The sequence below is a fragment of the Pangasianodon hypophthalmus genome, chromosome 26, assembly GCF_027358585.1.
Source record: "Pangasianodon hypophthalmus isolate fPanHyp1 chromosome 26, fPanHyp1.pri, whole genome shotgun sequence".
In the NCBI taxonomy this organism is placed as follows: domain Eukaryota; kingdom Metazoa; phylum Chordata; class Actinopteri; order Siluriformes; family Pangasiidae; genus Pangasianodon; species Pangasianodon hypophthalmus.
The window spans coordinates 4,879,319-4,897,118 of record NC_069735.1 but is presented as its reverse complement, the minus strand read 5'-3'; the positions used below and the strand labels follow the sequence as shown (position 1 = coordinate 4,897,118).

Here is a 17,800-nt window from a genome sequence, read left to right as displayed (position 1 = left end):
ACTTGTTTCCTCAAACAGATAATTTCTGAAATAATTAAACCTCTTTTAAAAATAATCAATTCTTCCCTTAGCATTGGCTATGTACCTAAATCTTTTAAATTAGCAGTTATCAAGCCCTTGATTAAAAAACCTGACGTTGACCTCTGTCAGCTGTCTAACTATAGACCAATATCAAACCTCCCCTTTATCTCCAAGGTCCTAGAAAAGGTTGTAGCACAGCAGCTATGCTCATACTTACATAGGAATAACATTCATGAAATGTATCAGTCAGGATTTAGGCCTCATCATAGCACAGAGACAGCACTGGTAAAAGTTGTAAATGACCTACTACTGGCCTCTGATCAGGGTTGTGTCTCCTTGCTTGTGCTGCTTGACCTTAGTGCAGCTTTTGATACCATTGATCATGCTAATTCTCCTCGATAGACTGGAAAATGTAGTAGGCATTAAGAGAACGGCCCTTTCCTGGCTCAGGTCTTATTTGACTGATCGTTATCAGTTTGTAAACGTAAATGGTGACTTCTCTTCTCATACTAAGGTAAAGTTTGGTGTTCCACAAGGTTCTGTTTTAGGCCCATTGCTCTTTTCTTTATATATGCTACCTCTGGTAGCTAAAACATGGTATTAGCTTCCACTGTTATGCTGATTACACACAGTTGTATGTTTCAGCAAAGCCAGATGACAGACACCAGCTTAATAAAGTTGAGGAATGTGTAAAAGACATTAGAAATTGGATGCTTATTAACGTTCTCTTACTTAATTCTGACAAGACAGAAGTACTTGTACTAGGACCACATGCAGCTAGAAGTAAGCTTTCTGATTACATAATAACTCTGGATGGCCTTTCTGTTTCATCATGTGCAGCAGTAAAAGACCTTGGTGTGATTATCGACTCTAGTCTTTCTTTTGAAGCTCATGTAGATAATATCACTAGGATTGCTTTCTTTCATCTCAGAAATATTGCTAAAATAAGAAATATATTGTCACTACACTTCATGCTTTTGTTACCTCTAGGTTGGATTATTGTAATGCCTTTCTGTCTGGATGCTCCAGTAGATGCATAAACAAGCTCCAGTTAGTCCAGAATGCTGGAGTTAGCAAGAATCCTTACTTGAATCAGAAGATATGACCACATCACCCCTATCTTATCCACACTGCATTGGCTTCCAATCAAATTTCGTATTGATTATAAAATACTACTATTGACCTATAAAGCACTAAATGGTCTCGTGCCACAGTACCTGAGTGAGCTTTTGGTCTTTTATGATCCGCCATGCCTACTTAGATCAAAAGGTGCAAACTATTTGTTGGTACCTCGAATAGAGCGTGCTACAGCTGGGGGTAGAGCTTTCTCTTACAAAGCCCCACAGTTATGGAGGAGCCTTCCACTTAGTGTTCGGGGCTCAGACACAGTCTCAGCGTTTAAGTCTAGGCTGAAAACATATTTGTTTAGTCAAGCCTTTAGTGAATAGTTTTCTTAGGTACAGGGGCAGGTCTGGAGGGTTCACAGGCATAGAGTGTTGCGGTGAACCGGGATGTTTGGATGCTGTCGCCCCCCCCACTCTCACACGTTCACTCAGGTTTGTCGACGGTGGAGTGGCTGGGACTGCGATTGCTGTAGTTGCTTTGGGGCTGTGGTTGCCATGAACACCTTCATACTCAGGACTCCATCAGTGGGCAGTGGATAGATTTTAACCAGCCGGACTTCTTGCAAAAACTGTGATGAATTTATTGGTTGCACAATTGCACTATTTGTCCATATAGTACACAGTAATAGAAGGGAATGATTTATAATCGCACTATCCGGTGCACCCAGATGAGGATGTGTTCCCTTTTGAGCCTGGTTCCTCTCAAGGTTTCTTCCTCATATCATCTCAGGGAGTTTTTCCTTGCCACCGTCGCCTCTGGCTTGCTCATTAGGGATTAATTCACATATTTACAATATATTTTTTTGTGAATCCATTTATTTCTGTAAAGCTGATTTGAGACAATGTCCATTGTTAAAAGCGCTATACAAATAAATTGAATTGAATTGTTACAATGACAAAAAATGTCTTGGGTTATGTTTTGTTTTTCCTGTAATACCACTGTGCAAAAACAGTAACTTTTGATTTCTTTGTACTATCAACGCAAAATCTGAACATAAAAAGTTATAGCTTAGATGGTTGACAACACAACAAATACTTTTACAAACAGCAAAATTAATTATACTGAGTTATATAAGTCCTAAACATCTAATTTTTAAAAATGTTTTTATGCAGTTTCTGAACCTGAAAATCTTCAGCCGTAATAACAATACATTTCCATTCAATTTAAAAACGTTTTCCCTCAATTGGTATTAGGAAATTGATTTTAATCGTATAAATGTCTGAATAATAACCGTCTAGTTTTGGGTATGTCAATAAACAAAAAAGGGGTTAATAAAAAAAAAAAAAAACAGAGCTAACCCCTGTCTATCAGCTTTGCACATTTGATATTTTGATGATCCTGTTGGTGAGCAGCAATTTTCAAGTCTACAGACTAAAATCAAATTTAGGTCTGAGCTTGACTGGGCAATGACTGGGCCATTCTAATATTTTCAGGTTATTGGTTTTTGCATCACTCCAGTGTACCTCTGATGGAATACTTAGGGCCATTGTGCTGATGGAAGGTAAGCCTCCACCCCAGTCCCAAGTCTCTTGCAGTCTGGAACCATTTTTTTCCCTAGGATTTGGCTCCATCCATTTCACCCTCAACCCTACCATCACCAAGCTTCAGTGTGGAGATGGCATCGTCAGGATATTGGGTTTCTGCCAAATGCAGTGCTTTGTGCCAAGGCCAAAAATGTTCGATTATGGTCTCATCAGACCAGTGAACCTTTTCCCACACAACACAGGATAGATATATGCTATTTATTCATGCACTTAATTTGCTATCTGAATGGCTGAATTAATAAAATTATGTTTTTGTTAATGAGCTACTCTTACAGTTTACTTTAAGTAAGTGTAGTTCATAATTTTATCCATAAAAAATTATACATTTAATTAATTGTGTTATATTTATGCATTGAATATTGGCCTCAAATGGCACTTCATAGTTTTTTGGGTATATCTGCAATGGCCAAAAGACACATTTCAGCATGACATATTGTGGTTACATTAAACCACAATATGTCAGCCAGTCGTGCTTAATGATGCACTTCACTCAACTCAAAACTTTATTGTGATATGAAGTTAAAAGTAAAAAATTTGAAGAAATCAGAAATGACTCTGCACAATTAGCAGTGCTTGACTCTACAGTTTATAGAGTTAGAAGAGAAATGATTTATACTCTCACTACCTGGCCTCGCCCGATGAGGATGGGAAGGATTCGGTATTAACTCCTCGCTCTGCATGCTTATTTTAAATGGAGGCTGCTTTGCAGAAGGATAAATGATCAAACAGCATAACTCAATAGTCATTAAAAATATTTGGTACTTCTGGGTGGGCCTAAATTTATTCTGATGGCATCTAATGAGGCTCACACAGAAGTAACAAATATTTATAACAAATTGCTATCAAAGTAAAAGGTGGTGTTTTATAAATAAATAAATAAATAGATAAATAAATAAATGCCTCTTAAAAACACACATTTTCAATTTAACTTGTTCCACTGGGATGTTGAGGTAAGGGACTTTTTAAGTGTGCAACGCAATCACTTGGAATCCACATAACCCCACTTGGTATAAAAAAAATAAAAGAGAAAGGAAGATGGAATGAACTACCTATATTTTCAATTGGCTGCAGTTATTTTAATGTTGCTGTAGGCCTCCTGGCAGCCTCCCTGACCAGTTTCACCTGGTCTTCTCATCAATTTTAGAGGCACGTCCTGTTCTTAGTAATGTCACTGTTGTGCCATATTTTTATTATTGTCTTTGCAGTGTTTCACGATATATTCAATGCCAAATTTATTTGTAGCTCTCTCCTGATTTTTCAACAGTGAGATCCTTGTGACCCATGGCTTCTCCAGTTGGATGTTACCAAAAAGATGAGGAAGATTAGGAAAACCCTACAGGTAGAGCTGTACTTTATTTGGGGTTAATCAGACACTTTAATTGATGGCGGGTGTATACTAGTTACTATTTAACATGAATGTGACTGGTTGATTCTGAACACTGCCAAATGCCCAATTATAAAAGGGTGTGCACACTTATGCAAGCTGCAAACTGGAAGTTAACCACCTGGTGTCAATCAAATTAACTCCTTAATCACAGTTCCATGCCACCTGATTATACCCTATCACTGCTGAAATAAATAATTACCAATCAGATAACAACTGTTAAAATACATGTAATATCTTCTCCATGTCCTGTAACTCAATTAAACATACAGATATTCTTTAGAAGGCCATGGACCTCTGACCAAATATCCAAGATAGCTGAGATCCTCAACATTAGCATCCCTTTATGCCCCACTACAGCATTACTAAATGATAACTCAACATTAGCAATACCTAAACATCTTAAACCCTTCATTTTGATAGCATTAACTATTACCAAAAAAAAGACTATTTAATTTAACTGGAAACTTTTTAACAGCTCATTCAAAAACTCACCACCTCCCCTTTCTCCCAATCCATTAATTACCAACAATCATCACCATAAAAAAACCCTTCCACATGGCACCCTGCACTTTTTTTTAACGCGCATTATCATGGAAAACTGCTCTCTATTAAAGATGCGCACAATTGATTTATTATTTTTTTGTATGTTTTTCTTTTAATTTTCACATAGCCAAAGCTACTTAATACCAAAGTACGATTTTTGGATAGGATATGCGTGATATCTGCCTACCACAACAGCACAGTTTACCAGCCCCCAAGTGCTTTCAAACAGAGTAGCTCAATAGTAACATTTATTCAACTAATCTATGCTATGTACAATAAATTTGGTTAATTAATGTAGAATATCACATTAACCAACATGTTTAAATGTTCAATTATGTTCAGTGGTTTAACACTATTGCCTTGCTGTGATTTGCATGCAATAAGTTGGTAACTCAATTAGCCATCATGGAGCACAGGCCTACATCTTGATAAAAATGAATAGTAATTTCACGTCCCTACTACCAAACCTGGTGACAAACTGCAACATATTTACTTTTTAGAAATAAATACCTGAAGCCAATAATAGGACATTCCTTGCAGATGTTGCATTTGGCCTGGTGCTTGGCTGTCTCTGCTGCTGAAACACGGTGAAGTACAGGGAGCCAGACCATTGACTGAGGCTCCAAACGCATCCAGTCTAAGAAGACTGAAGCTTCTAGCTCTGGCTTGTTATTTGCCTTTAGTTTAAATAAAAAAAAAAAAAGAAAAAAAAAAAAAAGACAAATGTAAAGACACAACACTGAGTTTTTTTTCTTACACCACAAAGTCTTGTGTTAAAGAAGTGCACAAACTAAGTGTATCTGGATTTGACAGAATTAATAATAGCGGCAATATTTTGCATTATAATTTGTGATTATAATGTTATTATGAGTAATTATAATTGTTTATACAATGATTACCAACTTCTTGCCAACCATATTACACAAAATTCTATGTAACAGTATGCTTAATGGATTCCTCTGCCTGGTAGCATCAATGCACTTTTTATGTGAGAAATGTGAAGTCATCCAGACAACACCATTTATTTATATAGATTTACAAATTAACAGGTCACCACCGACTTACAAACTGAAAACAGCTGCGCACACTAGGTTCAATGTTGCTCCCTCCAAATGATGCCACCTCACCCAGCTGCCTAGGGATCTGGATTGAGTCATGCAGCAGAAGGCCAAGGCGGCGCTGGTCACAGAAACCTGTGGCACTAGCCACTTGTCTAAAAAGAACTATTGAGAACAGAAATGCAACATTAGTATGAGATATACCTGTGGCAAAATAAATTATACGATGCAAAAAGTTGCCTGTTGTCTGGAAAATAATAGTGCAAGACTTTCCCTTTCAATAACTGCATTTCCTATTATTTTGATAAATATAATTGTTAGCTTGTAACTATAAATGGATCAGCAGAATAACAGAATCACAACAAAGCAACTTACAAAGTATAACTATAGTTGAAACTACAGGGAAAAAACACATTTAACTTGCTGAACTAAACAGCATATCTAAACATCTCTCTTACTTCTTAATCAGTGTGTATTAAACAAATATTAATCCCAGATAAAGTAACTTACATCTGTATTTGTCTTCAAGATGAGCTTTGCAGAGAGAGATTATTCCTGTTTTTAAAGATAGGGTTCGAATCCTCCCAGTTCTACCTCTGTGAAAGTAATCAATTAAAGTGAGAGAGTTAATACTTAAAGACTGTTGCATGGATAAGTATAGCAAGGGTTAGACTTATGCAGGTGTAGGCAGGTGAGATAATTGTCACAAAAAAGAAAGAAAACCTTGGGAGGGTGGATTTTACTGAGGTGGAGTTTTCAAGAACTTTGCTTAAAAAAATTAATCCTGATGAGATAACTTCTCAAAGGTAAGGATCTACCTTTCTATATTAAGTATTTTATTTGGACTAGCTTTATGGCTTTTGTTCGATTTGCCACACTGGCAGTCTGTTAACAATCTGTAGTAGTGTGTGTTGTGTGGACTACTTAGAGAGGTTTAGTTTGACTAGGCTAGGGGGTCACTGTGTCATGCTTACTGCAATAAAGTTTCATATTCAGGCATTTTGGTATTTCTAGTCAACAGCGCACAAACAGCATGACAAACCATTGTAAGACTACATGTTTTTAATGTGCAATCAAAAGGAGAATAAACTGATTCGGAGTTAGTAAAACAATTTCTACAAATACCCTCTGACCATCTATGTCGCTGAAACATCATTGATGTAATAGAAAAATAGAAAAGTGTTACAACTCTGACATTATTACTACAACCATACAAACTGATTAGCTGAATTTTTCAGTTGGAAAGGATTAGAACATATGGTTAGAACAGTAGCTCAAAAAATAGGTCAACCGCAAGCAGCTTCTACAGCACACTTAGTTGGGTACATTTAACCACATATCTGCAATGAGCATGTAACAGATTTTAAAATAGTTATTATTAAAAATTATATATAATTATAATGTATATATAATATTAATTTATACTTGCACGCTGATTAAGGGGACCAAGAACTTTCTGCCCCGACTCCTTAGGACAGAGTAAGACCAGAAGCCATTGCAACCATCAACAACATTTATTTAGAAATAGATGTACTAAATTTCAAGGCAAAAAGTAAAGCTGTTACTGAGATCACCTCACATCTTTCACTTTTTCAGGAGTCCTCCCAAGTGGCAAATGAAATCACATCTTGTTTCTTAACTTCAAGTCATGTTGCTAAATGTATGTGAGAAGTTTGATAATCAATAAGCAAAAGTGTTGCTGAGATACAACCTCACTTCCTGTTTGGCACCTTAACCATCAAATCATTTTGTAGTTTGAAATGAAAGGTCAATACATATCAAGAAAGAAAAAAAAAACAGGGAAAATAATATTTTCGGCCTGATATCGTGATGCTGTGATCCAAATTTGGACAAAATTTTTAGGAGAAGCAAAAAAAAAAAAAAAAAAAAAAAACTTTTTTTTTTTTTTTTTTTTTTTTTTAAAATCTCAAAATGGTTGACCTTGCCAAATCACAAATTCCTTACATGATCAACTCTCACCACCTCCCAGGAAATCAAGAGAAAAAATAATCATGATTGCTGGTTTAATGATTCAAAAGTTATGAGGAGTTTTACTAATTTGTGAATTACAGCACCCCCTAGAGGGGATTTTAACTTCTTTGTGTCCCTTAGGACAAGATCATTTACTCATCTACAAAGTTTGGTCAAAATCCAGTTGACACATGCCCTCACTTCTTGTTTGGTGACTTCACTGTCAAATTCGTCTGTGCATTATGGGCGAACCATTCTCAAACTTCGGAGAAACAAGTTTCGCTCACATTGGTCTCCCAGTGCTCTCTTCCAAATTCCATGGTTATTGGACAACATTTGGAGGAGAAGAAGCGAAAAAACAGTTTTGGAGAAAATTCAAAATGGCTGTCATCCGTTACATTCCCACCACTCGGCACATTCAATGGAACCAAGATGAACACGAATCTTGATTAAATGTTTAGCGGTTCAAAAGTTATGGTTAGTTTAACAAATCTGTAATTTATAGCACCACCTAGATGTGAATTTAACTTCTTGGAGTTCCTTAGCATGAGGTCCTTCAGTGATTTACCAAGTTTGCTCAAATTACATCACACTGTTGCTGAGATATGCCCTCACTTCCTGTTTGGCATCTTCGCCATCAAATTCATTTGTACACTGGACAAACCATTCCAAATATTAAAAATCAGAAAACAACTCTTTTTTCAAGATGGTCTCACAAGGCTGTGATCCAAATTTGGTGATGACTGTACAAAATTTGTACGAGAACTCAAAAACAATTAGTGTCAGAAGTGCTTGCTGATGAATTTAATGGCAAAAATGGGTAGACTGAGCGCAAACTGTTTGATTTAAGACTGTTTAAAATACATCATTAAGGAAAAGCGAAACCTAACTTTGAAAGGCAGTCAGTGAGTGTGCTGACTTGTCCTAGTGTCAAATTCTCATAAGTTGATGAATATATTTCAAATCAATTATATATTTACAAGTTTCTGAAAAGAGAAGTAGCTGAACAGTGTAAAGCTTGAACCGAGTTTCTAGGTAAAAGTATAAGGATTTTAGACAAAAATGTTGTGTTGACAGTGAATTCAGACAAATGCACACTCACCCTAGAGCTGACTAAACCGCTCTAGCTCCTCTACATAGAAATGAACAGGGGAAAGAAGAAGAATGGATAGAAGGAGATGGATGTGTGCAATCTGTCTGTAGTTTGACATGAATCCTGGTGCACCCAGATTTGACCATCTGAATTTGAAGCTTGAGAACTGTACAAATTAGAGCAGTTACTTTCACGTGAAAAATCCCATTCAAGTGAATGGGGAAGAAGGGATGAAAAATGAGTGCAGCAGGAGAACAGATGAATATTTCCAAAAGTTGTATATAACACTTCTTGGGGGCAGACCAGACATTATACAGTTGGTCTGGTGTCAAATCTCAAAAACTGTGAGGAGATACGCACAGAAACTCAGGTGGAATAGCAACAACAATAATAATTATAGTTGCACGCAGCATTTTCGGGGACCAAGCACCTAGACTTGGTGAGCCTCAGATTCACAGATGCACTACAATTGTTGCATAAGCAATCACAGGACAGCAGAGCCATAACTATAAGCAAAGGGATTCAAGAGTGATTTGTAGTTTCACGCATTTGCCAGTCTGTTATGGGAGAACGGTTTTGAATATCAGATTTCCTTTTAAAATTTGTGTTTAGACAGGTCTCAATATGATGTGAGTCTATTTTGGTGAAGATTGGACAAAAGTTGGAGAAGGAGTAGCAAAAATGGCAGTTAGATGGAAGCATTTTGGCATGTTATTGTAACTTCTGACCAGTAAGTGGTGCTGTCATGAAAATTGTTGCACAGCCTCAGGCCATGGTCCTGAAGATGCGTACCAAGATTTGTGTCAGTGTGCTTGATTGCGATTTGTGTCAGGTCTTTGCTGCGATACAGCCTCACATCTTGTTTGGTGGCTTCATCGTCAGATTTGTTGGCACATTACAGGCAAACCATTTGGAATATCAACATTCTTTTGATGACTTTTGTTCAGGTTGGGCTGAATATGGCGTATGCCAAATTTGGTGTTGATTGGACATAATTTGTGGGAGAAGTACCAAAAAAAATGTTTTTGATAAAATCCTATATGGTACACTTGAATTTCATTTTAATGTTAGTGTGCGTTCACTTCAGCATACTCCAAGTAATTATAGGAAAAAAAATTATGAATTTACACAAACTCTTCAAATGATATACATCAAATGAGTACATTCAGGGCATAGTCAAGTTTCGTGATGATACGTTGCTGAGATACACCCTCACATCCTGTTTTTTTTTAGCATGTTATTGTTACTTTTGACCACTTGAATAGTTTCATAGATGAATACTAGCATCCTGTTTGGCAGCTACACTGTCAGAGTCATTGGCCCATTACGGGCAAACCGTTTGGAATATTCAAAATTCTTTTGATAATTTTTGTGAGGCTTACTCTGAAGATGATGTTTGCCAAATTTGGTGATGATTTGACAAACTCTGTATGAGGAGTAGCAAAACAACTGTTTCTGACAAAATCCAAGATGGTGGAAAATTTAATTAGGCAGAAATTGACATCATATGGTGCGTTGAACTCGTCTCGACCCAGGGGATCCAGGGATGCCTTTTAAATTTTAAATCCAGGATGGCTTTTAAATTTTGGACATATGGTTCAAAAGTTATGACCATAAACATACTTCCGAATTAATTTGACCCGATGGTGGCACTAGAGCGTTGGCAGCACTTGGCCCAAATTTGGTCAAAATGTTCCTTAGATCCTTCCCAAACAGTGTGCCAAGTTTCACCAGATGGTCCTATGGGCAGCTGTAGACACCTTAGCCAGAAGAAGAAGCAGAATAATAATAATAAGAATAAGGTAGAATAACAGTAGGGTGCCTATGCACCTTACAGCTACTGAGGGCAATATAAAGCCTTTATTTCATGTGCAGTTATTCCCAAACTGTGTCCTTTAATATTGGTTAGAAGATAGTAAACACATCATACTGGTGTTTTACCGATGGTTAATGTGTGCATTTGTTTTGTAACTTTTATCAACCTGATCATTATGCCTGAAAGCCAGGCAAATATGAATTTATTGAACTGAAGCATTATTATGGTAACAATGTCTGTAAACCTCGTTCTATGCATGCACAGAATTTTAAAATGCTTTATATACCAAAAATAATGCAGCTTTTATACAGTGCCTGGATTAACTCAGTCCAAGCCACATCACCATGTTTGTGAGCTTCTGAAGGGCCTTAATGAGGTTATTAACTTTTAAATATATTTTTAATCACCAACAAAACACCAATAACCAGCTCTGAAAGTAGAATAGGGCATTGCTAGGAAAAATACTGGCTATTCTGTGTAACCTATTTAAAGAATAACACACGAGAGGCCATGTGGTTATATGAAAATAATGCATGGCAGGGTGATATGATGGCATGACGTTAAGTACATGTACCCCTAAAAATCATAACAAAAAACACCAGGGTTCCATGCACTACCTGCTTGGCCCCCTTACAGTTAGAACACTAACACACAAAATATGTTCCTTAGCAACTTTGGTGGTTGGAGCCTAATAAGAAAACATACAATTCCAGTAATTGATACTAGAGAAAGAAAGAGATAGAAAACCGTAATCACAAACAATTATGTGTGAGTGGCTGATGCCAGTGGCTGGGAGAGGGAACGTTGCAAGCAGTGCGCGAGAAAGCAGAAACGCGGCAAGAAGGCGGGGGTCCGTGTTAGGCTAAAAACAAACCCTAGCTGGCCGGCTCCCCTGTCCATCCTGCTCTCCAATGTCTCCTGCCTGGACAATAAATTGGATTACATCCAACTCCAGCAAACGATGCAGCGTGAGTTTAGAGACTGCTGCGTCTTTGATTTCACGGAGATGTGGCTCAGCGTCAGAGTTCCAGACGCCGCCATTCAGCTAGACAGACTAGCCTCGTTTCGTGCCGAGAAAAATACAGCTCTGTGTGGTAAGGCTCACGGCGGTGGCTTGCGTGTTTACATCAACACAGAAGGTTGCAAGAATTTGGTGCTAGTTTCTAGCTACTGCTCATCGCTGGTGGAGTTTGTGACTGTTAAATGCAGACCATTTTATCTACCATGAGTATTCACCACTGTCCTCATAATTGGTGTGTACATTCCCCCCAGCACTAATGTTAAAGACGCGCTCTGTGAACTGTATGGGGCTTTTAGCGAACTGCAGAATTCGCACCCTGACAGACTGTTTATTGTTGCCGGAGATTTCAACCATGCAAATCTCAAGTCAGTGCTCCCTAAATTCCATCAGCATGTGGACTTTGCAACGAGAGGGAAGCATGCACTGGATCTTATTTACACAATCATCTCCAGTGCGTACCGGGCGGAGCCCCGCCCCCACCTCGGGTACTCAGACCACATCTCTGTTATGCTAATCCCTGCGTACAGACTGCTAGTCAGATGCTCCAAACCGGTTCTGAAGTAGGTGAAAACCTGGCCAGCAGGAGCCATCTCTGCTCTTCAGGACTGTTTTGAACACACTGACTGGCACATGTTCAGGGAAGCGGCAACTGACAGCGACTTCACCACCTTGGGGAAATACGCGACATCAGTGACCAGCTATCACTGTCTCCAAGATCATCACCACACACTCCAACCAGAAGCCGTGCATGACTGCAGAAGTGTGTGGACTACTGAGGACCCGAGACTCCGCCTTCAGAGTAGGCAACAAGGTGGCCCTAAGAACGGCGAGGGCCAAACTGTCCCGGGCCATCAGAGAGGCAAAGTGCACACACGCACAGAGAATCCACAGCCAATTCAAGGACAGCAGAGACACGCAGCACATGTGGCAGGGCATCCGGGCCATCACCAACTACAGGACAATATCATCTGCCTGTGACAGTGAAGCGCAGAATGATGTGACGGCGAGGAAGACCACCCCTCCTCCCAATGACCAGGTGCTGTGCCTAACCACGGCTGATGTGAGGAAGATTCTACACAGAGTCAACCCGCAAAAGGCTCCTGGACCAGACAACATTCCTGGCAGAGTGCTCAGAGGATGTGCAGACCAGCTGGCAGATGTTTTCATGGACATCTTCAACACCTCCCTGAGCATCACTGTCACTCCAACGTGCCTCAAGGCCACCATCATCGTCCCCGTGCCTAAGAAGTATCCAGTTTCCTGCCACAACGACTATCGCCCCGTTGCACTTACACCCATCATCATGAAGTGCTCCGAGAGGCTCGTCATTAGGCACATCGAGACCCTGCTGCCCCCCTCACTGGACCCACTGCAATTTGCTTACCATCCCAACCGCTCAACAGATGACGCCATCACCACCACCCTCCATCTGGCCCTTACCCACCTGGAAAATAAAGACACATATGTTAGAATGCTTCATTCAGACTTGACTTCTGAATGAAGACTTCATGAAGACTTGACTTCTGCTAGACTTCAGTTCAGCATTCAACATAATCATTCCTCAGCACCTGATTGGTAAGCTGAACCTGCTGGGCCTGAACACCTCCCTCTGCAATTGGATCCTGGACTTCCTGACTGGGAGACCTCAGTCAGTCCAGATCAGAAACAGCATCTCCAACACCACCAGGCTGACCACTGGGGCCCCACAGGGCTATGTGCTCAGTCCACTGCTGTTCACTCTGTTGACTCATGACTGTGCAGCAATGCACAGCTCGAATCACATCATCAAGTTCGCAGATGACACGACCATGGTAGGTCTCATCAGCAAGAACAAGGAGTCAGCATACAGAGAGGAGGTGCAGCGGCTAATGGACTGGTGCAGAGCCAACAACCTGTCTCTAAACGTGGACAAAACTAAAGAGATGGTTGTTGACTTCATTAGAGCACAGAATGACCACTCTCCGCTGAACATCAGCGGCTCCTCCATGGAGATCGTCAAGATTACCAAATTTCTTGGTGTTCACCTGACAGAGAACCTCAACTGGTCCATCAACACCAGCTCCATAACAAAGAAAGCCCAGCAGCGCCTGTACTTTCTGCGAAGACTGAGGAAACACATCTTCCACCCCCATCCTCACCATGTTCTACAGAGGGACTATCGAGAGCATCCTGTGCAACTGCATCACTGCCTGGTTTGGGAATTGCACTGTCTCAAATTGTAAGACCCTTCAGCGGATAGTCAGGACAGCTGAGAAGATCATCAGGGTCTCTCTTCCCTCCATCGCAGACACTTACACCTCACGCTGCATCCGCAAAGTCACCAGCATTGTGGATGACCCCACACACCCCTCTCACACACTCTTCACCCTCCTGCCATCTGGCAAACAGTACCGAAGCAGTCGGTATCATGTTATCATGATATTACAACAGCTACTATTCTGTGTTATAGCAGTCTTGATTTTTTTTCTGGGCGTAGCAGTTTTAAGATTTACCAGTCAGCCATAACATTAAAATCATTGACAGGTGAAGTGAATAACATTGATTATCTCATTACAATGGCACCTGTCAGGGGGTTGTATATATTAGGCAGCAATTGAACAGTCAGTTCTCAAAGTCGGTTCTCAAAGTTCTCAATAAATGTGTTGGAAGCAGGAAAAATGGGCAAGTGTAAGGATGCGAACAACTTTGATAAGGGCCAAACTGTGATGGCTAGAAAACTGGGTCAGATAATCTCCAAAACAGCAGGTCTTGTGGGGTGTTCCTGGTATGCAGTGGTTAGTACCTACCAAAAGTGGTCCAAGGAAGGACATCTGGTGAACCAACGACAAGTTCATAGGTGCCCAAGGCTCATTAATGCATGTAGGGAGCAAAGGCTAGCCCATCTGATCCAATCCCACAGAAGAACTACTGTAGCATAAATTGCTGAAAAAAGTTAATGCTAGCTATAATAGAAAGGTGTCAGAACACACAGTGCATTGCATCTTGCTGTGTATGGGGCTGTGTGGCCGCAGACGAGTCAGAGTGCACATGCTGACCCCTGTCCACCGCTAAAAGTACCTATATCAGAACTGGACCATGGAGTAATGGAAGAAGTGGCCTGGTCTGATGAATCACATTTTCTTTTACATTATATGGACGGCCGGGTGTGTGTGCATTGCTTCTCTGGGGATGAGACGGCACCAGCATGCACTATGGGAAGAAGGTAAGCTGGCGGAAGCAGTGTGATGTTCTGGGAAATGTTCTGCTGGGAAACCTTGGGTCCTGGCATTTATATGGATGTTACTTTGTCACGTAACACCTACCCAAACAGTGGTGCAGACAAAGTATACCCCTTCATGGCAATGGTATTCACTAATGGCAGTGGCCTCTTTCAGCAGGATAATGCACTCTGCCACACTGCAAAAAAATGTTCAGGAACAGTCTGAGGAACATGACAAAGAGTTCAAGGTGTTGACTTGGCCTCGAAATTCCCCAGATCTCAATCCAATGGAACATCAGTAGATTGTGGTGGACAAATGAGTCCAATCCCTGGAGGCCCCCCTTGGAACTTACAGGACTTAAAGGATCTGCTGCTAACATCTTGGTGCCAGATTCCACAGCAAACCTTCAGAGGTCTTGTGGAATCCATGCCTAAACGGGTCAGAGCTCTTTTGGCGGCACAAGTGGGACCTACAGTATTTCAAGCCTAGGGGCCCCACCAGTCTAAGTCTTCCCCTGGATACACTGACCGAAAATTTCCTGAGGTTTAAATGTCTTCATGTTAAGATTAAGAAGAAGAATCCTAATAAAAAACAAGAGGGGTCCAAGCATGCTTGCCCCACTATAGGCTTGTTAGATCAAGTGCAATTATGCCATCTTATCATACCCCCTAACGATCACCGATTGATGATAGCATCGGCTGTGGCTTTGGAGGGGTGTAGGCTGCAGGGATGCTGAAGGGGCTGTGGCCAGATATACGTAATGTGTGCCATGCACACGTTCCATCAGTACAGCAGAAAAAATGCAGAAAGCTGATTACAAGTCAGCTGTAGCTACTAATTGTTACCATTAGCATTTAGTCAGTTTTTTTTAATTAATTACCCATTAATAATGCCAGGAATACTTACAAAACCGAAGTTGGGTCTGTAAATAAGCCTACCAAGCTTTAACTACGCTCATTATTTATTTAACTGAAATAAAATTCTACAAACTACGTATGCATGTGCTCTGTGTTGAACAGCAGCAGAGATGCACTATATGAGCCAGTAAGAGCCAAAAGTATGTGGACACCTGATCATCACAACCAGATGTGATTGTTGGGCATTGGGGGATCACGTGACGCTTCGTACGTGATGGCCGCAGATCTTTAGAGCACCTGGAGCGCTCCCTCATGTATTAGTATTCAACAGGTTAAACTTTCAAATTGAGCAGTCTAAACATACCTCTAAAAGAGATGAGTGTCAACAAGAAAGCTGCATCCTCGCCAGCGAAAAACTCGACTGGAAAACGGATGAAATCTTCAAGTTGCAGTGAAGAAATAGCAGATGCCATTTCGCAGGCATTAACGAAGCAACAAGATACTTTGGACGAAGTTGTCCGGAACGCAGTGCGCATTGCGATGAAGGATGTGACACAGTGTATACAGATGTGACACAGTGTATACAGACGGCGAAATTTCAGACACAGATGACCATCATGCGTGGGCTTATCAACAAAGTGGACAACGTCCATCATGAGACGAGAAGCCTGAAACAAGACGTAGTCGGCTGCAAATCAGATACAGTCAGGTCCATAAATATTGGGACAGTGACACAGTTTTGGTAATTTTGCCTCTGTACACCACAACAGTGGATTTGAAATGAAGCAGTCAAGATGTGACTGAAGCGTAGACTTTCAGCTTTAATTCAAGGGGTTTAACAAAAATATTGCATTAACCGTTTAGGAATTACAGCCATTTTTTACAGAGTTCCTCCATTTTCACAGGCTCAAAAGTACTTGGACAATTGACTGATAAGCAGTTTCATGGCCAGCTGTGGCCTGTTTCCTCCTTATATCATGATAAATTAAGGAGATAAAAGATCTGGAGCTGATTCCAAGTGTTGAATTTGCATTTGGTAGCTGTTCATGGGAACTCTCAATATGCCGTCCAAAGAGGTGTTGATGCAAGTGAAGGAGGCCATCATTAGGCTGAAAAACCAAAACAGACCTATCAGAGAGATAGCAGAAACTTTAGGAGGGCCAAATCAACAATTTGGTACATTCTTAAAAAGAAGGAATGCACTGGCGAGCTCAGCAACACCAAAAGGCCTGGGAGACCACAGAAAACAACTAAAGTGGATGACTGCAGAATTCTTTTCTTATTGAAGAACAACCCCTTCACAACATCTAGCCAAGTCAGGAACACTCTGGAGGAGGTAGGCCTATCGTTGTCAAAGTCTACAATCAAGAGCCACCTTCATGAATGTAAATACAGACGGTTTACCTCAAGATGCAAACTGCTGGTAACACTCAAGAACACAAAGGCCAGATTAGACTTTGCTAAAAAACCTCTAAAAAAAAGCCTGACCAGTTCTGATGCAAGATTAACTTGTACCAGAATGATGGGAAGAGAAAAGTATGGAGAAGGAAAGGAAGGGCTCATGATCCAAAGCATACCACATCATCCGTCAAACATGTGGAGGCAGTGTTATGGCATGGGCATGTTTGGCTGCCAATGGAACTGGGTCACTGGGGTTTATTGATAATGTGACTGTTGATAGAAGTAGCAGGATGAATTCTGAAGTGTACAGAGCTATACTTTCTGCTCAGATTCAGTCAAATGCTGCAAAACTGATAGGACAGCACTTCACAGTACAGATGGATAACAACCCAAAACATACTGTGAAAGCAGCCCAAGAGCTTGGAAATTAAATGTTCTTAAATGGCCGAGTCAGTCACCTGACCTCATCCCAACTGAGCTGCTTTTCACTTACTGAAGGCAAATCTGAAGGCAGAATGACCCACAAACAAGCAGCAACTGAAAATGGCTGCAGTAAAGACCTGGCAAATCATCTCAAGGGAGGAAACTCAGCATTTGGTGATGTCCATGGGGTCCAGACTTCAGGTAGTCATTGACTGCAAAGAATTTACCTCCAAGTAATAAAAATAATCCTAATATTTATGATTATATTAGTTTGTCCCATTACTTTTGAGCCTGTGAAAATGGAGGAACTCTGTAAAAAATGGCTGTAATTCCTAAACGG

At 40.4% G+C, this 17,800-nt stretch overlaps 1 protein-coding gene across 24 annotated transcripts in view; it reads right to left on the bottom strand.

Annotated features, from left to right (window-relative positions):
* Positions 1-17,800, bottom strand: part of dmd (dystrophin) — a 260,429-nt gene that overhangs the window by 63,083 nt on the left and 179,546 nt on the right. For 23 of the 24 annotated variants that reach the window (XM_053230040.1, XM_053230042.1, XM_026928746.3 and 20 more), the window contains 3 exons: positions 6,189-6,274; positions 5,686-5,843; positions 5,131-5,297 (listed from right to left, as the gene is read on the bottom strand). In XM_053230040.1, coding sequence (XP_053086015.1) covers positions 5,131-5,297; positions 5,686-5,843; positions 6,189-6,274 — 411 coding nt within the window. Of the gene's footprint in view, positions 1-5,130; positions 5,298-5,685; positions 5,844-6,188; positions 6,275-7,609; positions 10,503-17,800 lie in introns of those variants that run through there. The other variant, XM_053230044.1, reaches the window with a different exon arrangement.